General features: G+C 35.9%; 1 protein-coding gene across 1 annotated transcript in view; it reads left to right on the forward strand.

Annotated features, from left to right (window-relative positions):
- Window positions 1-27,108, forward strand: part of LOC124723039 (endosome/lysosome-associated apoptosis and autophagy regulator family member 2-like) — a 233,061-nt gene that overhangs the window by 129,915 nt on the left and 76,038 nt on the right. Inside the window, exons 4-6 of the mRNA XM_047248213.1 lie at window positions 1,021-1,168; window positions 3,006-3,195; window positions 4,298-4,536. Of these exons, the coding sequence (XP_047104169.1) occupies window positions 1,021-1,168; window positions 3,006-3,195; window positions 4,298-4,536 (577 nt within the window). The remainder of the gene's footprint in view (window positions 1-1,020; window positions 1,169-3,005; window positions 3,196-4,297; window positions 4,537-27,108) is intronic.

Consider the following 27,108-nt stretch of genomic DNA (forward strand, 5'->3'; position numbering starts at 1 on the left):
ACGCCTTCAGTGCCTTAAAAAAGGTCTTGAAGTGTTGACAATTCCTGTCAGATGAGGATGTGCATCAGGCAGTTACTGACTTCTTCATGCAGCAGGTCATGGTGTTTTTCCAAATGGGTATCTTCAACCTGGCAAATCAGTTGGATAGTTGCCTCAGTGCTCATGTTGACTTTGCCTGATTGGCATACTGATTCTGGACTGTATGGCCTTCAAATGGAAACTGTTTGATTGCCCCTTGAATGTAGCCTGTGTAGGTAAGATAGTTTCTGTGTTATGTTGCAGCATGTGGGTGTAGAGAGAGGTAACAGGAGGAGGATTTGGCATCTAAAGCTTTGTTTTTTATCTCAGAAAACTCGTGCACTCCTTCCACAAATAACACACAAAAGTTTGAAAATTCATACAAGTTTCTTATGGAATTCTTTACAAACAATTACATTCATCTTCTTAACATTGTCATAAATTATGTCTGTCATGTAGATAAAAACAAATCTGTCTTTTGCAACTAAATGATTATTTTATGCTGATGGATAAAAATAAAATAAATATATAGTTGCAAAAGATGGATTTGTTCTTACAACATGGTGAACATAATTGAAGTAGCAGCTGAGGGAGAGTGACTGCAAATATTAACAATATCATCATATATAGTCTCCATACACCTGCTTACAAAGAATCAAAACATATTTTTGCTGACTTAGGCCCTAAATGCGTGCTGTACAGCACAGGAATTGGTGGCTATTTTTGTTGTAACAAATTTTCTGTTTTTGGGTACAGGGCTAAAATGTAAGTATAATTTGGTCTGAGAATTCCACACACTAAGACCATGACTCTCTGTGACAAGATACAGCAAATAAAACTAAAGGGCAAGTGATGTATTTTTCATATTGTTTAATTGTTGCGACAAGATACAGCAAATAAAACTAAAGGGCAAGTGATGTATTTTTCATATTGTTTAATTGTTGCTAATTGTATGTTTATTATATGATCATGAAAAGTAGTTGAAGAATGACTTTTTTACAGGTTTGGATGGCAACCAAAAGGTGAATTTATTGCTTCACTTGGAGGGCCATGTGCAGCTACTCTAACCTACACAGTTCACCTTGTGAAACCAGGAAACATGACATATATCTACCAATACTCTGATAAAGATGTGATATTTGATTTTGAGGTAAATAACTTTCAACTTAAAGCTGTATCATGAACCACAATATTTGCATGAAAAAATTATCCACAGATGAAGACAACTGTAGAACTCGAACTTAAAAAAGCCAACAGAAAATATTCATCAGAACAGTTTCGAAGCTAGGAAACCACAACCATCTAGAATTGTGCCTCTGGTAGATAAAGCAAATGGTTGAAAATGCACATATAATACATAGAATATACAGTGAAATGGCTGCACAGAAGAGTTATGATTGAAATAAATATATACTTATACAAGTTTTACGTTCTTTGATATATGTTACTTATTCACTGTAATGACAGTCTAAAACTGTTCTACAGTATATATTCACTGGTTTCTCGGCTTCAGCAAGTAAAAAACGAATGATAGAACGTTGTTCACCTAATGTTAACATTTCAAGCGGGAATGTATTTTTGAGGTTATAAACAAAACAATCTTGATACATCAGCTGATCAGGGCTCATCCCAGTGATGCCAATTTACAGCCATAAAAGTACCAAACTTGCCCTACTAATGGTTTTTTTCCCAGACCAATTTCTCTCTTTAATTATTGAATGACCCTCATAGTAACCTCAGACTTTTTGCAGGTAATGAAGTTGTGTATAATGAAGTAAATGAATTACTATCTGAAAGAATCTGCATAAATATTCAGTCAGATGATAAGATTTCAAAGTGGTGCAAAGATTGATGACTTGCTTTAAATGTTCAGAAATGTAAAATTGTGCATTTCACAAAATGAAAAAAAGTAATATCCTATGACTATTATATCAATGAGTCACTTCTGGAATTGGCAAACTCATACAAATACTTAGGTGTAACACTTTGTATTGATGTGAAATGGAGTGATCACATGAGCTCCATTGTGGGTAAAGCAGGTGGTAGACTTTGGTTTATTGGTAGAATACTGGAGAAGTGCAGTCAGTCTACAAAGGAGATTGCTTGTAAGTCACTCATATGACCAGTTCTAGAACATTGCTCAAGTGTGTGGAGCCCCTACCAAATAGGTCTAACAGGAAATATGGAACATATACAGAGAAGGGCTGCATGATTGGTCACAGGTTTGTTTGATCCATGGAGGAGTGTCACTCCATGAAGGAACTGAACTGAAAAGCTCATGAAGACAGACATAAACTATGCCAAGAAAGTTTATTAACAGTGTTTCAAGAACCAGCTTTAAATGGTGACTCTAGAATATACTAGAATCCCCTATGTATCACTCACTTAGGGATCATGAGGCTAAAACTAGAATAATTATTTCAAGCACAGAGGCATTCACACAATCATTCTTCCCATGCTTCATATGCAAATGGAACAGGAAGGAACCCTAATAAGTGGTACAATGGGATGAACCCTCTGCTGTGCACCTCATGGTGGTTTTGCAGGATACAGATGTAGATGTAGATACACACAAACACAAAACTACATTCCTACAGTAGTAAGAGTAGCTACAGCACCTATCCAATGTTCAGTGCAACCGTTGTATGGTAGGTGTTGTTGTTACTCATTCTATTGTTTCAAAAAAAACACAAAGCTATTCGGTATATTATTGAAATGTTTTCTATTTAGAACAGTAGTTCATTTCAAGTAACAGTTATTCAGTGCAAAAGGAATGATTGTTTAACTAAGTATCTTTGCACTGTTGTGAGTGCAAAAGTTGAAAATCAGTAGAAGTGTGGTTATGATTCTGGGACTTAAGTAATTTATTAAATGTATAACGTGGCATGTCTGTTAACTTTTTACTTATTCATAAATCTTAATAGTAACTAAAATAAATAGTAGCAGTACAAATAAACAGTATTTTGATTTTAATTCATCCCATGTAGGCACAAAATGACCAGTGCCAATCAGTTGGTGACTCCAAAGAGTATCGATGGCCATCGTCCACAAGAGAAGGGCAATGGAAACAGCAAACTATCCAATTAAAAACTGGACAAAATGTCCTGCAGTGGAAAACCATTGGAATGGACATCCATCATGGGAAACCGGTATTGATTAAATCGATCGAAATCAGTGGTCAGTATGAAGCATTACTGATTTATTAATGCTTGAAATATCAGTAATACACTACTAGTAAAAATTCCACAATTTCTGACTTCTCTTGTATTATTGTGAGTGCATCATGAATTGATATTCACAGAACCTGACATGTTGATTTTATATGATTATAATACTATATATTCTAGTATTTCAACAACTTTAATATTTGCACATTCAGCTTATTAAAAACAGATAACCTAAGACAATAACTACAAACAGACATTACATTAGTATAAGCAGCAAAGTAAGAAAGACGACAAGATCTTGATATTTTGGAATCAAGTTATTAGCATTTGACAAGTAAACATATGAAAAAGACATGAATACAAATAAAATGTGATAAAGGGAATGTGTACCATTCATAACTTTAGATTAACATGTGGTTGGCTTAGTTGTGAGACACAAAGATGTGCCAACCCAGATGTAATCTGTTTGCTGAATTATTAACCATTTGTCTCATATTCTGCCATCCTTAATTTTGGTTTTAGAGGGCTTTTTCATGTGTGTGTAACTAAATGTGCAGCTGATTCTTCATCTTCACATCCAGAATTCAACAGACCACCAACTAAAATACAAACACATGCAGAACAAAGTTTTCACAGTCTACACACAGATTGCGTGCAGTGTTTCTTACATTAGGGTAAATAACCACTGGGGGTATGGGGAGACTGTGAGAAGGACATTCTGACACAGAATTAAAGTAAAATTATGGTCAAATCTTTGGTGGGTATTAGCACAGTATTTGTGGATCCAGAAACAGACAGAATGAACAAGGAAAAAAAAACTTAGGATTAAAGTGGAAAGACAAAACTTGTAGAGCAATAAGATGCAAATAAAGAGAATGTAACAGACAAGATTCAAACAACAGAGTAATTAATTTTGTTTTTATGTTACTGACTGATAAAAGATAAGCAGGTACATAGATAGCCAAGATAAAAGAAAAACATACTTGGTGGTGTAGCTAGTATGTTCCTAAGGGTATTTCACCAATTAAATCAATTAAATTGTAAGAAATAAAAGAATGAAAACAATTAAAATAATTTGAATTGTTTCATAAATACACTGTTTTGATTTACAGGAGTTGCATTTACATCATCATGCACACCATGTCGTGCAGGGACATACAGCCCAAGTGGTGCTCGTTCCTGTCTTGAATGTCCTGAAAATCACTACTCTACAAGTGAAGCAAGTACTTGCACACCATGTAATAACATAACTGAATATGCACCCAGAATGTCCTCTTCATGCCTTCGAAGGCAGCCATGTACACATAAAGATTATTATGAAACAAGGACTCCTTGTGATGCAAATAATCAGGTATGTGTAAAGTCTCTTTTGAAAAATTATCAAAATAGTTGAGAAATCTATTCCTTGTTATACAGTGATTAAAACAACTTTTAGAATGAAAGCTGGGCATGAAGGAAAGTTATAAGGAAAGTTATGCACCCAGAAATCAATCATATTTATTGAAATGAGTGGAAGTTGTGCACTCATTACAAACAATACAAAACATGATGCTCAGACATAATTGTTTATAATGTTGTGTTTATAAATTGAGACTACTTCTCATTTCCATAGACAATGTTATATCAACAAGATGCATTCCACTCACACTAAGTAATGCCAGATGTGGGGTCACCAATTACACAAGACCCAGGTTGTAGTGATTATTTAAATTTTTGATAGAGCAGTGTCTTGCTGTTACTGAAATATATTTCCTGTGGTTGTGAAGAAGGACAACTAGTCACATTTAATGAAGTGATTAGTGGTGTATGGACATGTTTTAAGTAAGGATGACAGACTCAGCTTTCAACCCATACTCTTCCTCAGAACAAGAAGTTTATAAACACGTGCATTCACTCACTTGCGCACACAGTTCTGATACATTTCATGTCTGAGTCACTGCTGTAAAAGACAACAGTTGAGAAAACTGTATTGGCTTAGATGATTAGTTTAATCAAATGCCTACACTTATGGCCTTTATTTACTTAGACAATCATTATAATCAGATCCGTACACATATTTGAGTTTGCAGCATTATGTTTTATTATGAGTATCTTTAAGGATCCAGGAGAGTGGCATGTTTCACATCCTTTTTACATGTTCTTGTAACTGAATTCTGTATACATATGCATTACATTCCGAGTAGAGCCAACTTCAAGGGCTTGTGTAGGGAAAGAGTAAACTTGATTTTTAGACGCGTTGTACAATCTGAAATCACTAAAATGATGGGCATATTTAATGTAACAAATGCATAGCAGCGTAACTGATTTGACGAGTGTAAAAACAACACTTCATCCCTGAATGTTACTGCAGCTATCCCTTGACAGGCAGCAATTCAATGAATGAATATAGACCAAAAGTGACTCATGAATGAGTGATGTTTTGGATAGCAATCTTCTTTTCTGTTTGAACAACAGAAAATACAGGATGGAGTGTAACAATATTATGAGAAGGAAAGTTGCTACTCGCCATATGGCGGGGATGCTTAGTCACAGATAGGCACCACAAAAGACTCTCAAAATTAAAGCTTTCACCCATTAAGGCTGTTATCAACACTTTTTTTGTTTGTTAATATCCGTTAGTTGTTAAACTAACACAAATGTCTATTAACCAGTTATGGTAAAGTATTATTAATTTAGCAGCTGTGATGTTAATAACAGTTGAAATTATTGAAACTTCCTGTGAGATTAATCTGCCAGGAAGTTTCATATCAGCGAGAGCTTCTGTAAAGTTTCGAAGGTAGGAACGAGGTACTAGTAGAAGTAAAGCTGTGAGGACGGGGCGTAAGTCGTGCTTGGGTAGCTCAGTTGGTAGAGCACTTGCCCGTGAAAGGCAAAGGTCCCAAGCTCGAGTCTCGGTCCGGCACACAGTTTTAATCTGCCAGGAAGTTTCATATCAGCGCACACTCCTTTGCAGAGTGAAAATCTCATTCTGGAGTTGAAATTATTGTTGTAGTCTTCAGTCTGAAGACTGGTTTGAAGCTCTCCACACAAGTGTATCCTGTCATCTCTGCATAAATAATATAACCTCATCAATTTGATCCAGCCTACAGTAGTCACACATTGGTCTCCCTGAACAACACTTACTTCCCTCACTTCCCTGCATAAGCAAATTGATAATTTCGCAATGCCTCAAGATAGGTCATATCAACCAATCACTTCTTTTAGTCAAGCTGTGTCATAAATTTCATCTTTCCCCACTTTGATTCAGTCCTTCTTTATTAATCTTTAGCATTCTTCTGTAGCATCACATTTCAAAACCTTCTCTACATCTACATCTACATCTACATGATTACTCTGCAATTCACATTTAAGTGCTTCGGTGAGGGTTCATCGAGCCCCGATCGTACTGTCTCTCTACCATTCCACTCCCGAACAGCGTGTGGGAAAGATGAACACCTAAACTTTTCTGTGCGAGCTCTGATTTCTCTTATTTTATTTTGATGATTATTCCTACCTATGTAGGTTGGGCTCAACAAAATATTTTCGCATTCGGAAGAGAAAGCTGGTGACTGAATAGATCTCGCCGCGACGAAAAACCTCTTTGCTTTAATGACTTCCATTCCAACTCGCGTATCATATCTGCCACACTCTCTCACCTATTACGTGATAATACAAAACGAGCTGCCCTTTTTTGCACCCTTTCGATGTCCTCCGTCAATCCCACCTGGTAAGGATCCCACACCGTGCAGCAATATTCTAACAGAGGACGAACGAGTGTAGTGTAAGCTGTCTCTTTAGTGGACTTGTTGCATCTTCTAAGTGTCCTGCCAATGAAGCGCAACCTTTGGCTCGCCTTCCTCACAATATTATCTATGTGGTCTTTCCAACTGAAGTTGTTCGCAATTTTAACACCCAGGTACTTAGTTGAATTGACAGCCTTGAGAATTGTAATATTTATCGAGTAATCGAATTCGAACAGATTTCTTTAGGAACTCATGTGGATCACCTCATACTTTTCGTTATTTAGCGTCAACTGCCACCTGCCACACCATACAGCAATCTTTTCTAAATCGCTTTGCAACTGATACTGGTCTTCGGATGACCTTACTAGACAGTAAATTACAGCATCATCTGCGAACAACCTAAGAGAACTGCTGAGATTGTCACCCAGGTCATTTATACAGATCGGGAACAGCAGAGGTCCCTGGACGCTTTCCTGGGGAACATCTGATATCACTTCAGTTTTACTCGATGATTTGCCGTCTATTGCTATGAACTGCGACCTTCCTGACAGGAAATCACGAATCCAGTCGCACAACTGAGACGATACCCCATAGGCCCGCAGCTTGATTAGAAGTCGCTTGTGAGGAATGGTGTCAAAAGCTTTCCGGAAATCTAGAAATACGGAATCAACTTGAGATCCCCTGTCGATAGTGGCCATTACTTCGTGCGAATAAAGAGCTAGCTTTGTTGCACAAGAACGATGTTTCCTGAAACCATGCTGATTACGTATCAATAGATCGTTCCCTTCGAGGTGATTCATAATGTTTGAATACAATGTATGCTCCAAAACCCTACTGCAAACCGACGTCAATAGTATAGGTCTGTAGTTCGATGGATTACTCCTACTACCCTTCTGAAACACTGGTGCGACCTGCGCAATTTTCCAATCTGTAGGTACAGATCTATCGATGAGCGAGCGGTTGTATATGATTGCTAAGTAGGGAGCTATTGTATCAGCGTAATCTGAAAGGAACCTAATCGGTATACAATCTGGACCTGAAGACTTGCCCGTATCAAGCAATTTGAGTTGCTATGCAACCCTTAAGGTATCTACTTCTAAGAATCTCATGCTAGCAGCTGTTCGTGTTTCAAATTCTGGAATATTCCATTCGTCTTCCCTGGTGAAGGAATTTCGGAAAACTGCGTTTAATAACTCCACTTAGCGGCACAGTCGTCGGTAACAGTACCATCGGCACTGCGCAGCGAAGGTATTGACTGCGTCTTGCCGCTTGTGTACTTTACATACGACCAGAATTTCTTCGGATTTTCTAACAAATTTCTAGACAATGTTTCATTGTGGACCCTGTTAAAGGCATCTCGCATTGAAGTCCGTGCCAAATTTCGCGCGTCTGTAAATTTTAGCCAATCTTCGGGATTTCGCGTTCTTCTGAACTTCGCATGCTTTTCTGTTGCCTCTGCAGCAGCGTTCGGACCTGTTTTGTGTACCATGGGGGATCAGTTCCATCTCTTACCAATCTCTCAGTTGCTGTTGCTACTATATCTTTGAATTTGAGCCACATATCGTCCACATTTGCATAGTCAGTTTGGAAGGAATGGAGATTGTCTATTAGGAAGGCTTCTAGTGACACTTTATCCGCTTTTTTAAATAAAATTATTTTGCGTTTGTTTCTGGTGGATTTGGAAGAAACGGTATTGAGCCTAGCTACAACGACCTTTTGATCACTAATTCTCTTTTGTCTGCAGGGTTTATTATTCTTGTTTCACTTGTAGACAAGAATGCACTCCAGAATATACTTTCAAAAAGGCTTTCTAATGCTTAAATTTGAGTTTGCTGTTTACAAATTTCTCTTTTTCATAACTACTTTTCTTGCTATTGGCAGTGTGCATTTTACATCATCTCTACTTCAACTATTGTCAAATGTTTTGCTGCCCACTTTAAGTGTCTCACAACTTTGTCTCATTTAATTTGAATACATTCTCGTTTTACTTTTGTTGATATTCCTCTTGTGTGGTAACTTATTTTCAAGGCATCGCCCATGTTATTCAACTAATCTTAAAATTTCATGCAGAATTACAGTGTCATTGGCAAACCTTTAACGTTTAACTTTCTTAACTCTGAATTTTAATTCTCTAGCCAAATTTTTCTTTGGTTTCCTTTACAGCTTCATCAATAAGTAGACTGAATAATGTCAAGGATAGGGTACAAATCTGTCTCATTCCTTTCTCAACTGCAGCTTCTCTTACATGTCCTTTGACTCTTAAAACTGAAGTCTGCTACATGCAAAAGTTGTAGGTGACCTTTTGCTCCCTGTATTTTAACCCTGCCATATTCATGATTTAAGAGAGTGTGTTTCAGTGAACATTATCAAACCCTTTCTTTAGATCTACAAATGCTATTGATATTCATACACTTGATTCTCTTTTCTCCAAAACTCTCTTTAATTTTCCTGTAGGTGGTATCTACTTTTCCATAGTCATGCATTCTTCTACAGCTTTGCAGTTCTTCTTTAGGCAGTTTGCAATTTCTGTCAATCTCATTTATTTTGCATGTTTCATTTAAATTTTATTCTTTTATCAACTGAATTCAATATCTCATGTCATATCCAAAGGATAGTTACTGTATCTTGTCTTTTTGATCATCTGTCAAAGCTTATGCATTCATATTCCACTGAATTCCAGTCCTCTCTTTCAGTCAACTATCGTCTAAACCTTTGAAATCCTCAACAACCAATGCTTTTTTCAGTTTATCCAGGTTCCATCTCATTAACTTCCTACCTTTCTACAATTTCTTCAGTTCTGATTTGCAGCACCTAAACAATAAATTATAGTTAGATCCACATCTGCCCTGGATTTATTCTGCAGTTTAAATTCTGGTTTTGAAAACTCTACAGTACCATGTTATAACCTATTTAAAACTTGATGTCTCCAGATCTCTTCCCTTATAAAAACTTCTTTTATGATTCTTAAACTTGGTGTTAGCAACGACTGAATTGTGCTCTGTGCAAAATTCGATCAGGCAAGTTACCCTTCTATTTCTTTCATCCAGTCCGTGTTCTCGTGCCTGATGCATAATGGATATAGTTAGGTGCCATACACAATGTTTAGGATTATTAATCTTATTACATTAATGTATCAATGACACATTTTGTGCCACAATTGCTCATCATCGATTACATTATTTTTGCTAGAAATACTGTTAACTGGATTACTGCTAATTTCTTTACTAGCTGTGTATAATTATTTATAGTCCTTGAAGCCAGATACTAGTGGCTCAAAACACATTACTAATAAATAGGGACCGATAAATGCGAATTCTACCTCAAAATGCGAAATTTCTTAATAGACGCTGTTTCATAGTGAATTGTATCCAGATGGACTATTTATCATACATAGTTTGAAATAGCTTTATTTTCTGCGTTCAATATCGAACATGTAAGCAGTTAAATGGCGAAGTCCAATTTGGAGTGATAATGTGCACAAGAATCTACTTGCAAAAAAGAGTGTACAAACGTAATCATGTATCAATACCCCATGCCAGTTGTGGACGGCTGAATGGTCTAAGACACATGTCGCGTAATGCAACGTAGTATTCAGCCATGGGACCCAGCTATTTATGGGAAAGAAACGAGTACGTTTGTTTGTTAGCTAAAGCTCAAAAGATAGTATAATGCGGACAGTTTTAACGTGGCAAATTATGCGGCGGATGTTTTGAAAGTAGTTGTACCAAATAACCTTAGAGGTCGGGCCTGAAAACCGTCGTTAACAATACTCTGTTAACTTCAACAGACAATTGCGTGGTAGACGTCCGCGAACGCTTTGTAGACCTACTGTGAGTTGCTTGTTGTTTTATTTTCCTGTTTTGAAATAAGTTTTGTCGTGTTAATCGTAACGGAAACAACTTTCGTCTCCCACAAGCAAATAAGTTTGAATTTTTAACGTGTGATGAATATGAAATATGTGAAAAGAGCCAAAGAAAGGAAGTATTTTCATCAAATGCAGCGACCACAAATCACTTCAGTAGGCCTACGAAGTCCTGTAATAACAAGAAAGGAAATACCATAAAATACATGGAACATACTTATCGTGCAAACAAGATATCTACCAATACAGGTAAGAAGAAAAAAGAAGATATTTTCATACTTTCAGACAGTCATGGAAAGGGCTTAGCCGACATTTTGTGTAACATGCAAACTATATTCAACGTTAGTGGAATAACGAAACCGGGGGCCCCCTTGCGCGAAGTTTTAAAAGACTGTGAACATTCTTTGAAGCTTGGAAGCAACTGTCTAATAATAGGAGGTGCTAATGATGTTTATAGGAACGAGGGCAAACTCGCCACAAGAGCTCTAAGAAGTACATTACAGAAAATTACAGATGTTAACTTCTTCATTGCCAGTATCCCACAAAGACATGATCTTATAGAAGAATCCTGTGTCAACAAAGAAATCACAGTTACTAATAGGAAATTTGAGAAAATCTGCCGAAGCCTCCCAAATGCCACATATGTGGACGTACCATCCACAGAGAGAAGTCATTTTACAAGGCATGGGCTTCACAGAAATAAACTCGGAAAATCATTCATTAGTCGAGAAATCCTTAATGCAGTGAAGGCAGTTAAGGACAAGAATAGCACGACCATACCACTTCCACCACCAAACACAGCAACTGAAAATTTCCAACAAGAAAATGAAACTGAATCACTGACAACAGGTCCAGCACTAGAATCTCCACTTTCGTCACAAACAGCTGAGATAAATGAGTCAACTAGGACAAAAGTTTCCAAAGCAGCTTCAGCAGAAGCAGCTACATACTACGCAACTGCATCATTAACAAGAAAAAAAACGCCTGATGTGCCAACAGCCAACGACCTTTCATCAGTATTGGCCGCTCCGCAGTCTTCAACAGTGAAAGACTTTTCACCAGCTTCACCATCATCATCAGCAACAGAAGCAAACAGAAGAAGCACAAGAACCAGGAAACTTTCAACTCTGCAGGATTTTTGGTACCCGGCCTCAGTTACAAGACTAACATAAGGCAGATACCCTCAGATACACCAACTTCCAAGTCAAACCGGCAACAGACTTACCTCCACTGTCATCAACAGAAGAATAACCATGCCACCAGCTCATCTGAAGGATTTTTTAGCATCAGGTCTAAAGGGAAAGGTGCCACCAAGATAAGTGAAAACAAATACCTAACAGTGTTTCACCAAAACATTCAAGCCATAAAGAACAAAGCACAACAGCTAGAAGTAGAATTGGAAAAATTTGATAGCCAAATTTTGTGTATCACTGAACACTGGTGCAAAGGGAAGCAAATTGAACACATTGCATTAGCCTCATTTGACCTTGCATGTTACTATAGCAGAATCTCAATGAATGGTGGAGGTTCATGTATCTATGTAAAAAAAGGTATGTCATTTAAAGTAAGATATGATCTTTTAGATCTAGGTGAGGACAAACATTTCGAACTTTCCGCTGTTGAAATAATAGGACCTGGCATAGCAAAAAAATTAGTCATATTTTGTGTGTACCGCTCTCCTAGTGGAGACATTGATATATTTTTCTCAAAACTGAATCAAAGCTTAGACAGGGTTTCTGGACCAAAAGCAAATGTAATTATCTGTGGTGACTTAAACATTAATATGATGAAGCCTGATAAGGCTAGCAACATATATGTGAATATTCTAAGCTGTTACGGAATATCCTCCCTTGTTAATTGTCCAACTAGAATAACGAAAGAATCCTCCTCATCTATAGATCATGTAGCTACAGATATTGATAGTAAAAAATGTCATATTGTTGTCCAAAACCTGGGCCTAGCAGACCACCTCTGCCAGATCTTAGAAACTAACATTCATGTAGAAACTCCTCCTAAACTTTGTACATACAAAAGAATGTTTTCCAAATCAGCCCTGCATCAGTTTAAATCCCAGCTAGAATATGAAGATTGGAGGGAAGTCTATGCAGAAACCAACGCAAATCAGAAATTTATCAAGTTCATGTCAATTTTTAAACTCAGATTTGAAGAGATGTTTCCCAAAACTCTTTATCAAATTAAAACTACAAAGAGAAATCAGTGGGTGACTACAGGTATCAAAAAACCCTCAGAAACTCTTAGATATCTCAACTCCATAAAAAATAATCAGTCTAACCCAGAAGTTCTGCAATCCTACAAAAAGTACAGGAAAATTTACAGAAAGGTGTTGCTAGCCGCAAAAAAACTTTCAAACAACAAAATATTACTTGAAGCTGAAAACAAGAGCAAAGCAGCCTGGAACATCGTCAAACAGGAAACATCTAACTCTGCTAAAAAGGACCTCAATTCACATATTAAAAACAAAGATGTACCAGTAGGTAACCCTAAAAAATTAGCTGATTTTGTAAACTCATATTTCAGTAGTATTGCAAAAAAATTACAGCAGAAATTTCCAGATACATATGATTTACCTACTCAGAACCAGCCAACAAACTCAATGGTGCTCTTGCCAACTACAGAAAGGGAAGTGGCACTAGTAGTACACCAACTAAAAAATAAAACTTCAGTAGGACTTGATGAAATTCCAGTCTGCGTAATTAAAGATTGTATAGACTCCATAAAGGGCCCATTAACAGACATAATTAATGAATCTTTCGAGTCTGGATACTTTCCGGAGTACCTAAAACAAGCAAAAGTTATACCTATCCTTAAAAACGGAGATGTGGAAAATGTAGAGAACTACAGGCCGATCTCTATACTGTCTATCATTTCTAAAATAATAGAAATACTAGTCAAAAAGAGACTGCTAAATTACCTGAATAAATATAATCTTCTTTCCAATGACCAATTTGGTTTTAGGCCCGGAAAAGGCACACAATATGCTATAGCACAGTTCACTAAAGCAATTTTAGAAGCACTGGACAAAGGTGAAAATGTAAGTGGTATCTTTTTAGACTTGTCCAAGGCCTTTGATACAGTTGACCACAAAATCTTACTTCATAAATTAGGGCAAATAGGAATAAGAGGTGTGACAAAGAAGTGGTTCAAATCATACTTGGAAAACAGAGTTCAACGAGTTGAGATGTCACAAGTTTCAAACAATTCCCTTATAAAACACCTGTCTGACCCAGAAAATGTGAATATAGGCGTCCCACAGGGAAGTGTATTAGGCCCAATATTGTTTCTTATATACATTAACGACTTCCCACAAAGTATCAGACATGGCGAAAAAATACTTTTTGCTGATGATAGCAACATAGTAATAACAGGTGAAAATCCAACACAACTGTCAGAAAGAGCAAACGAGGCTCTCAATGATGTCCACAACTGGTCATTAAAAAATAAAGTAACCCTAAATGTAAAGAAAACTAACTATATTAACTTCCAATTGAACAAAAAACACAATGCCACTAGAATAAAAGTTAATAATAATGAATTAGAATGTGTAACAAGTACCAAATTCTTAGGGATGAATGTAGACAGCCAACTGAAATGGACAAACCATGTCAACATTTTGGCAAAGAAATTATCCACAGCATGCTATGCTCTTAGAATCCTTGCACCGGTATGCAATAATACCTGTCTTAAAATAACATATTACGGATATCTACACTCAGTCCTCAGCTATGGGATCATGTTTTGGGGAACAAGTGCCAGTAACATACAAACTGTGTTCAAAGTACAAAAAAGAGCCATAAGGATAATAACAAATAGCAACAACAGGGCCCACTGTCTAGAATTATTTAGAAAGCTAGGAATTCTAACTGTTTCTTGTGAGTATATCTTTCAGAACATAATGTTCATTAAGAAAAATCTTAACATGTACAACACAAACAGCCTAATACATGACCATGAAACAAGAGCTTGTCACCACATCCATCTAGATAGAAAGAACAAGGCAAAGACACAAAAAAGTATATTTTACAATGGGATAAAACTGTACAACAAAGTACCACAAGAAATTAAAGAAATAAATGAGCCCCTCACTTTCAGACAAAAGCTTAAAACCTTTTTAGTAAGTAAAAGTTTTTATACTGTAAAAGAATATTTAACATAGATGTAGATTATTAGCAACATATGACATTATCACCAAAATATTATGTAAATCATAAATATGTGTATGACTAGTTATAAAAACTACACAAAATATGAGAAACCTGTTTAATTGTAAATGTAAATGTGTGCTCATGTTTTGTAATCTGACGACATCCATACAATATTTATTGTTCCACGGATGAATAAATAAATAAATAAATAAATAAACTAATCCTGGTCCATCACGGATTCGACTACAACCCTTACAACACCAGAAGAGATCGGCAATCCCTATGACAATGCGACAATTCTGCTGTAGAATGGTCCCAAGCGAAATGGAGGCGGGGTTTGTTTGCCTTCACAACCCCTTCCCCCGTGGCTGTCAACATTATGGTCTGTTTACGCTCGGAGCCATCTGCGACTATAGCCTAAAGCGCTCGTCCTTTGCACTATAGCGATTAGGAAACAAAATCTGTAATGTTTTTCGACGGGGCTGAAATTCTTCCCCTAACATTAAAATCTAGTTGGTGTAAGTTCGAGTCTTCTTCTACGCGAAGTGCCTTGTCAATTCTGTCTGTAGCACTGTTATTCGGGTAGCATTCATCTCACGCTAGGTGGGTCATAGGTCGATGAATGCCCACAAAAGGTAGAAATTAGCTATCTGCAGATTTTTTAATCTTCAAATTGGGCAGGAGAAGACAAATTATGTTCAGAAACACCTTATATCGGAGACGCTTTCTCTTAACTGGCGGGAAAACGCTGCTGCTTTGCAACTATGTATATGTGAGCTTTAAGTAAACATGAAGTGTCCAGCATCGTTGTAAGAAATGATCCATCCACAAATAAAGAACAACAGAACACTCATTTTTGGAAGTTGAAATACAGCCAAACGAAGAAAAAGTTGCTGAAATTTTTGCAAAAGCAAACATTCCAGTCAAAAAGTTCCTTATCAGCACTTTTTTAAACATTCAATTTCAAATAATTAATAATTTGTTTGTCGTCACTCATTAGCGTGAGAACCTTATAAATTTGTGCGTCTGCTCATTTACAAACAAAGAAAATAGATGCGATTTTCGACAATAATAGATTCAAATTTCACAAAATATAGATGTGAATTTTGCCAAAAAGAGATGCTACAGTTTCCCGTCCCTACTTGTAATAAATTAATATAATAAGATTAATAATCTTAAAGATTGTGACTGACTATGGTGGATACATATATCCTATATTACAACACACTCATGGAAAACTAACTGGCAATATGGCAATGATTATTCCTTTCTTTTCCAACTACAGAATTCCAGTTTTTCATCACAAATAAATTTTATCTCCGCCAACGATCTGAATAATTTCTTTCATCTCAACGTACACCATTTCAATCTCTTGATCTGTAAAGCTACTCATTTCATAATAACTCATCTGGCTGGTAGTTCTGTTCTTTCTTCTACCACACTTTATTATTCCTAAAATATCTGACTTCAGCCTATCAGTTTCTCGTTTCAAACTCTCTAATGTATTCATCTGATTAAGAGATCTAACAATTCATCCTCTATCCAATAGAATGCCAGATTTTTTTTCTGGTAGCATCATCATCCTGAGTGATCTTCGCCTGGAGATCCAAATGGAAGACGATTTTATGTCTGGAATATGTTACCCAAGTGGGTGCCATCATCAATAATCCATACAGACGAGGTGCTTGTTCTCAGGAAATATAATGGCTGTTGTTTCCCCTTGCTTTCATTCATTTGCAATACCAACGTAGCAAGACCATAGTGTTAACGTAACAAGGCCAAACCAGTCAGTGATCAAGACTAGTGTCCCTGCAACTACCAAAAATTGTGGTGCCCCACTTCACGAACTGTATGTTAGACACGCCACTCTGCCAATACCCCTCTGATGAGGTTGCATCCACAGTACATGCAAGCCACCCTATCATCAAAAGGTACACAGTTCATGGAAGAAGCAGGAGAAATATCTTTTTGCTACTTTAAGTTTCAGCTCACAGTCATGGGCACAGTGTTCATTATCATCATTCTCACTATAGTTCAGAGATCTCAAATTATCTAGTAAGGCAGTTTGCACCACTTTTAGTGGAAAGAAGTTTCTGTCACTTTAAGAATATTTTCCACATATACTATCAGGTGGAGAGCATTGTAGTTGCTTAATATTATTTGTTTCTTTCTCTATTTATTATAATAAAGTTTTCACTTTGTCTAGTGAGTCTGTTTATACATTGTTTCCCATACTAGATACATTGTATGAGATATCTTCTAGACTATTTAAGGTTGCTATAAATAGGTCTCATCCCTATGTAGGTATAATTACAGTGATTTAGAAAGGCTTTTATCCAAATGGGATGGAAGTTGGTACATGTGATGTAGATCTTCAGACAAACGAATAATTACATTAGCAGGATAACTGGAATAATTGGATGATATATTGTAGAGAAAAAGCTTCACACATTGAACAAGTCAGTAACACACTGGTACACCTGTGGCCTTTAGGCAAGGAGTTATTTGGCATGGCACTGATTGATAGGGTTGTTGGATGTCCTCTTGAGGAATATCATGCCAGATTATGCACAACTGGATTGTTAGATTATCAAAATGCCACCCAAGTGGGTGGGCATTATGTGCTGAAATGTAAGCCCAGGATGGCTTGCCATGGAGGGCAACTAAATGGGACATAAAATATTGCCAGAATACCACTGTGCTGTAAGGGACAACCAACTGGTTGTCGGGTCGTACAGTATTTGACAATTGTGTCGGTATCCCATCTTCAGACACATCTTCAGCCTAGAATCTCATTGACTGGAGTAGAATTGTCTTCAGTGATGAGTTACACTTTGAAATGAGCCCCAATGACGGTGAAATTTTTGAAATATTAATGGTTAATGGCCAGTTCATGTTGCACAGTTCTCTTTTGAATGCAGGCAAACAATGTTACATACTGCATTTGGTTACAGTTCTTTCTGTTAAGGTTCTAATGCAGCAGACTTACGCTTGAAGAAATAGTTAGTAGTTGCTTAGTGTGGCAAAAGCATTATCAACATAAAAGTCACAAGATTGCTCACTATACAGGTGGCAGAATAATTTCATCAGAGTAACACACTATTTTTAAGGTTGAGCACTAGTTAACACTGTTTATTGCTGCATGGGACTATTATCATAGCATTACACTTCTGTGGAAGTTAATCACAATCATGTAAGTTGAATGCAAATTCACAATGTGAAATGATTATAAGATGTTATCATTGAGTTAATAAGGGTATGAGATCTAACTTGAACATGGTACATTTTATGAACTATTATGACTATGGTGAACTTTACTATACCACGGGACATACCTATTGTTTCTCTGATTTCCAGCTGCTGACTGCAGACTCTGGGGCTGGTTGAATATGGCTGTTTTCAGTAGACTACAAGCTTTTTGTAAGACAAGAAATTTTTTAAAAAGTATTTGAATACTATTATCCTTCCATGGCGTTAATCCTCTTGTTTACAAGTATAGGTACCATAATGAATATAATAGTTATATTCATAAAATTATTAATTTGTCAGTTAATTAATTGGTGCTTCACATCATACTACACAGAAAAATTAAGATAACCAAAGTTAGTAGTCAAAGCACAGAATCTAACAGTGGTTAGGACAAAATCTGCAATGAAAATTGGCACTGTCTCAGAACTTCAGGTTTAATTACTGTGGAAGATAATTAGTTTCAGGCACTCTAAAATACATAACTGGAAAGTCAGAATACTTAGCTTTGAATGGTGCAGGTCATTATATTGGATTCTGCTAGTTAGCTCATAGGTTCTTTCCTCGTATAGAACTGTGATACTATCTTCAATTAACTATAACTTTTAATTAATGTAAGATATAGCCAAACTAATGGTATAAATGGAATAATTGCAGCAAGAAGAATTAATTGAACAATGTATTTAAATTGAGCTTTGACTATTAACTGATTTGCTGATTGTCATACACCTATCACATATTACACAAACAGCTGTATCGGTGATATAATAAGCTTGGGAAAAAAATCTGTAATTATTCAAAACTGATGACGCAACAGATACGGTGTACCCACTTGTTATATCTCATAACACACCCTCCCTCCATTGAATTATACAGACAAATGTGGAGAAATATTTGACTGGATAGTTCAGTGGTCTATAAGATGCCACAATATTTTTCTGGAAAATATAAGAAACAAAGTAGAAACAAACAAATTTTTGTATAATATATTACAAATATAGATTTCTAATAACCTTCCCTGGTTATAAACTAAAAGAAATAAAATACAAAAATTTCAAAACATATGTACATCACACTATTTCATAATACAAAAGAATGTATCTCTCTCTTGCATTTCTCTTTAGAAAGTTTTTTTCTTGCTGCGCATGGAAAGGAAAAATTCTTTACATCTTTTATCTAACTAACAGTCTCTTCCACAAACACTTTACTAGTGCATTTTGTTGTAACTTGGTCCACTTCTTCCACAGCTTCAAATTGTCAGTCCCTGTCCACTCCCCTCGCCCCTTTCCCCCTCCCTCTCACCATGAGTCATTAGACACTGTTACACTTCGCAGTCATACTTGAGAATGTAAAAACGGATATCACATGTGCATGTTGAAAAAAATTGGCAAAGACAGGCACTAAGTTACTTATATTGAAGACTTGATATCGATACAAGTTGTGAAAGTACTAAGGGATGTTAACTGACATAGTAATTGATGACAAGAGATATTATTTGTGCATTAATGTTCAGTATCAGTTTCAGCTATGAATCAGCTAATGACTGAAATGAAACCTTTAACAAGGCAAGACGTTATATGAAAATGCTTGTCAAGCAGTGACAGGCTGTTCATAAAATGATTAAGCACACTTATGAGCAGAACCTCATAACATGCAAAAACCGAATTTGGGACAGAACCTTAGACAGTAAGAAGTATAAAAAAAGCTGGAACAGAACCACAGATAGGAAAGATGTAGATGAGTGTACCAGAAAAAAAGAATGGTTGCACCCAACTAGGGGAAGGCACTGCTCACCAAATAGTGTATTCATTAAAGATCAGTGGAGACCCTACCTAATTAATTTATCCATTTGCTGAAATGCTTTTCAATCTTTCCCCAAAGCATTTGTTTCCAAAATTTAGAAATAGTTCAGGCTGCTATGGATGGGTTCTTAGATATCTTACTGGTGTTGTGTTCTTCAAACCAAATATTGTATTAGATTTTGTATAAGCTAGTTCATAAGTATTATCATGTGCAACTTATAGCACCCACGATATACATACAAAAATTTATTTGTTTCTTAATTTAATCTTCTGGACTTTTCTCTTGTTTTTACCAAGAGTAAATATCTTATCTTGAAATGACTGATTTTATATTTTGGTCAAGCCTCTTCTTTCTTTCTAATGCCTTCTTTATTCTTTCTTTTACTATCTTAATCTTTCCATCCTGAGGGTTTTCACTTAACATTGGAAATTCAATATCTTCCTCAAAGATGTCAGTGAGTTTTTCTACAAAACTTTGTTCACAAGGTGCAGGGCCAGTGGATTCATTCCACAGGCTATTAATTGTTATTAATTATTAATTATAATTGATATATTGATAGTTATAATTAATATATTAATAATTATAATTAATAATCAATAATATTAAATATTAATTATGTTCTTAGCTGGTGCATGTAGAATGTATTTTGTTTCAATATTTTCTACACAACCTATTGATTTACTTCATGACTCTTTAGCTCATATTCACCCTCAGAAATTATGCTAAAGGTTTTGTATTGTTGATTTTGTGCATTCCCAGACATTTCATAAATCTCTTTGAAAAAAATTGTGGCCCATTGTCTGATGATACTGATTTTGGTGCCCCCACATTGTAAAAGTAATCTGTTTCTAATTTTTCAACTATGGTTTTAGTATTGGCTCTTTTTATGAGATAAAGTTTAATATGTTTAGAAAATGTGTCTAAAACTACAAAAATATCTGTACAACCTCCATTAGGTGATGGAAGGGTGCCTGGAAAATCCACAGAAATTAACTCTCTTCACTCATTAGGAAGAATTGAATACATTAGACCTCTAGACTATACTTCAGTAATCTTCACCCTTTTGCATTTATCACACCAATCCAACCTCTTTTTGAGCATTTGCCACAAGTTGTTAAAAGTTACCATTTCCTGAATCCTGGATACAGTTTTCCCAGTGCCACAGAAGCCATAACTTTCATGAAGGTAATAATTTCGTTTATCAAGATGTTTTTCTGGAAAGCATAGCTTCCACTCCAGTTTGTCTAAAGTTTTTACCCAGAACAATAATCCGTGATGTGTTATGTAGTACTGCCTTACTCTTGTTTCCTCATTTGAATTTGAATTTTTCTTAGCTATCCTCACACTTGGATCCATATTCTGTTCCCTTCTCATCTGTTTATAAATTAATTTCCATTGTCTATGCAACTGCATAACCTCAAGAGGCAGTTGTACATGCCATAAATCAAGAAATGCATATGGTATGTCAGCTGCAATGACTTTTCACTCGCACAGACAGAAACCAAATGTACCAGTGCCAGAGCGACAGGGACAGGTAACATACACTGTGGCTGACAGAGGTCACCTTGGTCAGGCGCAATTTCATGTGGCAAAGCTGCCAGTGTCATAAGGAAATTTAATACAAGTTGTACATGCAGATTACTACCAATGACAAAAGTAAAGCTCACGGCATAAACTCATGCAAGATATGACAGCAAAAACTACATATGTGGTTAGCTCCTTTCAGAGTCCAAAAAATGTCATCAACAGCTTCTGTCAAAATGAAATGCTGTCGACATGGTGCATTGTTTAAATAACAGTCATGAGTTTATTAATTACATTAATGACCTTAAACTATCGAGTGACTGTATTTTGTTTTCCTTGGGTATCTCTAATTTATGTTCCTATTATAGAAACTTTAGAGTTGGTTCAGAATAATCTTATTTTCCACAGTAAAGCAGATTTGTCATTGGTGAATGAACTTATTGACTTATTAGGCCAATCTCTTTCATTTAATTATTTTTCCTTTCATGGACATATTTTTCATCAAAATGATGGCTTACCAATGAGTTCAAGCCTTTCTGGGATTCTGAGATTTTTATAAATACCTGTTGTTTCGAACATGAACTCTTTGTGCAAAGCAGAATGAGCTTCTTAGTAAAAATGTACTGTACAGACATTATGTTGACAATATATTCATTGAAATGAAAAAGAAGAGTCTGAACTGGTTCACACAAGAGCTAGTAGAAATTAGAGGAAACTTGCATATGCTGTACCAGATGCATAAACAAGCCTCTGACCAAGGGGCAGAACAGAGTGTGAACATTCATAGGTCATATCTGAAATGCAAAAAATACTATAAAGCTAACTTTCTTCTGGCAAAAAAGCAAGCAGTGGAGAACTATATAGAAAGAGCTCCCAATAAATGCAAGGCAGCCTGGCAAATAATAAAACAAGAGAATACACCGAAACACACAGAAACAGCTCTGCTTGATCCTGAAGAATTAAATGAGTACTTTTTAAACTCAGCTAAAGAAATAAGTAACAGTATCAAAGCAACAAATTCATCTGCGATGAACCTTGTTGGAACACCACTGCCTGTTAACCTGGCATTTCAATGGAGGGCTGTCACACCTGCTGATGTTATAAAAGCTGTATCCAAATTTTCAGGTTCTAAAAGTATGGACTGTTATTGGTTATCAAATAACATAATTAAAAAGACAATACACTCAATCGCCAAACCATTAGCTTATATTTTTAATAAATGTGTAGAATTTGAAGTTTTTCCGGATGCACTCAAGGTATCAAAAGTTGTCCTAGTTTTTAAAAAGGAGACAAACATCTCCCCCAAAGCTACAGACCAGTCTCCATTGTTCCAATATTCTCAAAGGTATTTGAGGTGCTGATACACACACAAATAAGCAACTTCTTTGAAAAACACAATATCCTATGTAACAATCGGTTTGGCTTTCGAAAGGGGAAGAACACAACAGGGGCCATCTTGGAAATCATTGACCAAACCTTAACAGCTTTTGAAAATAATAACAAGGTATCACTGGTATTATGTGACCTAAGCAAAGCTTTCGATTGCATTCCTGTTGACATACTACTGGGGAAACTAGAGTTTTATGGGGTGAGAGGGAGCATTTTATCTGTGATAAATTCTTATTTAAGTAACCGAAAACAATTCGTTTCAGTCAGAAATTTAAATTCTTCCATCATGGAAATCAGCACAGGTGTACCACAAGGGTCTATCCTTGGACCCTTCTTCTTCATTGTCGTTATTAATGATTTACCTAAAAATATAGCTCACCCTGTTGTGTGTTATGCTGACGATACAACAGTACTTACCACACATCAGAACATTTTAGATCTGAATAACCTAACAAAAGAAACACTAGATAAGGCCCTGGACTGGTTTGCAGCCAATAAGCTCCTATGCAACCCTGACAAAACACAACAACTTTTAATGGGAACATCAAAGGAAGTAGGCAATATGTCGGTAAAACTCTTAGGTATTCACATGGACTCAAAACTATATTGGGAGGAACATGTCAATCATGTATGTGAAAAAATATCTCGGGTGGCATACCTTCTCTTGAAACTAAGGGAGGTAGTGAGCTTGGAGTACCTCAGGGTGACATACCTTGGGCTATTCCAGTCACATATTTCATATGGTCTGATTATATGGGGGCACTCCCCTCACATCAAAAACGTATTGAAATTACAAAAAAAAGTCATATGTATAATATGTAAGAGAGGTCATAGGGAGCACTGTCGTCCTCTTTTTTCCAGACTCAGAATACTTACAATTATAAATCTATACATCTATGTGTCTGTACTCTAAAAATACACGAACACAACACCAGGGCTAACGGTAATTTAGACATACCGCACCACAGGTTAGCGAGAACAGGAAATCCCCCCAAAGTTAACCCACCCAAAACGTTCAATAAACTGCCAGTTCATGTTCAGTCTATGTATACAAATTCTTTTAAAATTAAGTGGTACAGCTGGCTGTCAGATCATCCATTCTATGACATTAAAGAATTCTTTGAGATGCCTGAGGAGAATATAAACATTTAAAAGTTGTCTGTAGTTAGCCATATTATTTTGTGCTGTGGTTAATCTTGTGTAATTACAAAGTTTATACTATAAACAATAAAATACCATATTATATTAGATTATAAGATAGCTTGTTGCGTTAACTTTTAAAAGCTATCCTTTGTAATTTGGTACACTGCCATGCTTCAAATGTATTCTATAATGTATTGACAGAAGTTTATTTTATTATTCTGTATGTACTAGTACCTCTTGTATGACAAAGCCAATATCATTGTAAAATGATCTACGGTGAATAAAATTCTTGATTCTTAATTGATCAGTTTTAATAGGAGTAAGGATGAGGTGCTTAGGCTACAAGAAACTTTAAACTCTTTTCACCATAATTTAAATTTCTCTGTTGAGGGTTCTCTTAACTTTTTGGATTTATGGATGAGTAGGAATGGCCAGTGTTTAGAATATGACATTTTTTGTAATCTAACAACAACACATGTCATTATTGTTAAAAATTCTAATTATTCCCCATCACAGAAGAAAACGTTTTTTCGTTCAGTGTTCCACAGGTGTTAATTTTACACTTGACCAGGATTGGAAAATAGCCACCATTGTACAGATAGGGATTGCAAATGGATTTAGAGAAACTGATATTAGGAAAATGGGTGAAAAAATTCTGTCACAGACTCATGAAGGGACTGGAGTAAAGAACAAAGAAGTTAGCTGTGCTGCTATGACGTATGTTGGCCCAACATTGTGACATTCACCTGCTTTATTTCTTTGTTGATTGTTCTAGGTGTTGACATACTGTTTTGCTATATTGACTGAAAAATAGGGGGGTGGAAGTTGAACTCTGACTACATAAATGATGTAGCCAACAGCTGCACAGTTGCATTTCACTTCCATCTTTACTTTCACTGTTCACCACCCCACAATATTACACAGTTAATATGGCCAGTGCACTATTGTTTAATTTTCAATAAGCCTCATTAATAGTTTGCAGGCACACATCAGCATACTGCTACAATAGTTTACCATTGAACATCTATGAGCAGTAAAAACATAACCACACAGTTCACAGTTGTTACAGAATAATATGGTATGTATTGAACAGACACTGTCATTGTTTTGACACATGGCCTATTTGTATTACACATATTTCACAGTTAAGTTGATGCATTGTTGTTGAATTAACCAATACGGGTTCCTCATCTGAAATCGGCCATGGACTGACTGTCTTGGGCCCAAAATTTGGCCTTTATATATCCTCAAAATAATAGCCACTGAAACTATGTATTGTTCAAAGTTTATTTTACAGATATTTCAATTGAAACATAACCCATTCAATTAACTGCATATATAGAAAAATTCCGTCTTTTTAAAAGTTTCTTCTACTACTAGGGTTAAGCCAAATTATTTGTTTAAATGATGAAATTAACAGATATAGTTGAACAAACAATACTTTTGACAAACCTGGTAATTACTTTGGAACTAATTAAGTGCAGGCTTTGCTAACATGCTTTTGTATACAGCCAAATAAATAATTTAAGAATGCTTTTACTAATTCTTCCAAATGTTTATAATTAGTACAGAATTTATATTTGTTTATAAGCCAACAATAGAATTTAAGTTACAATACTATTACTGATGTCACCCTATAACAATAATCCATTCCTCATAAGAATAAACCTGATGTAAACATTACAGTAGGTATTCTTCCGTATTTGCTGGAACCTCACTGGATTTTTTCACGTGGGACTGCAGCCAAGCTAAGCTGCCTTGATTACTGTCAAGTATGATAATAAGGGTACATTTAGTGTTGTGCGTTACTTGCACATCAATTTAGCGATAATATGGGACAGCAATTTTACCAGCGCATTTAACTTGGACACAACTGGTTGGTCAGCTGGTACAGATAGCCTGCAGTGACATGGCCAGCTGCAGTTCATACATAAAAAGAGATGATTAGAGAAGCAATACAGCTTTGAATGTCATTTAATTTTTAAGCAGAATGAAATAATACACTGCAAATCTCCCACAATATGCTCCTTAGACGACTAGACAAAAACTGCAACACATTATCATTTTTAGCTAATGTACTACTGTAATTAAAAACAAAAATGATGAAAATTCCTGACTTAACAACAGGGTAATTTTTCTGCATAAGCTGTGTGTAATGTAAGAGAGTATTGAAGGATTTCACTGTATAGTTAAATATAGAAGCCACTGAAGGTATTGCTTACAGTCAGTCGACTGGTAATCTCTTAGCTCCTTCCTTATCTGAATCGAAGAAATACATTTAAGTTCTGAAAGTGTCACCTGCTATGTTGATAACAAGCCTATCAACAACAGAATCCACAAAGTCAATGAGGCACAGCATTTTATCTTCTTTTATGACGAGCTGTTCCATATCCCACCAGTGTTCAGCAATGACGTGTCAAAAAGCTGCATGCGTTAGTTCTGGTATGCCTGACAGCTTAACAGTCTTGTTAGTTCTCGGGCCAAATCCCACAGCTTGGCTCCAGATGAGTTCTGTTGGGTTCATATTGTAATGGTACAGTAGCAAATGTAAAAATGCAGCACTTATATGATGTGCTTGATGCTGTGAAAATGATTGTTTTCATGTTTCTATGATACTTATCTACCTCCGTGGTATAAAACTATGGACATAGTGCAAATGAAGAGGATTTGGTTTTTAATTTTTGCCTTAAAAATTAAATTGTTATGGATTCTTAATTTAAACAACTTTTATGAACAATCTTTCATAAAACATCGATAATTAAGAATTTGTATTTGGAATGGAAATAGGAATTTCATATCCAATATGTAATTAGAAACAAGAAGATGTGCATTATTCATAAAAAATGATGATGAGTTAGTACAAGATGTAGATATTTCAAATTGAATGAGAAAAAGATGGATACTGGGGAGATCTAAACCAACGCATGAATAGCCGTGTTTAGTGTATCAACAGCATTATATACAATGCTGGGAAAACTTCAAAGTCGATTATCTTCATAAAATTACGAAAAACATTAAGAACAGCTATTTCTCGGCATTTTTTAATTGTGTTCCATGCGCGTGTTTCACTA

The sequence above is a fragment of the Schistocerca piceifrons genome, chromosome X, assembly GCF_021461385.2.
Source record: "Schistocerca piceifrons isolate TAMUIC-IGC-003096 chromosome X, iqSchPice1.1, whole genome shotgun sequence".
NCBI lineage: Eukaryota > Metazoa > Arthropoda > Insecta > Orthoptera > Acrididae > Schistocerca > Schistocerca piceifrons.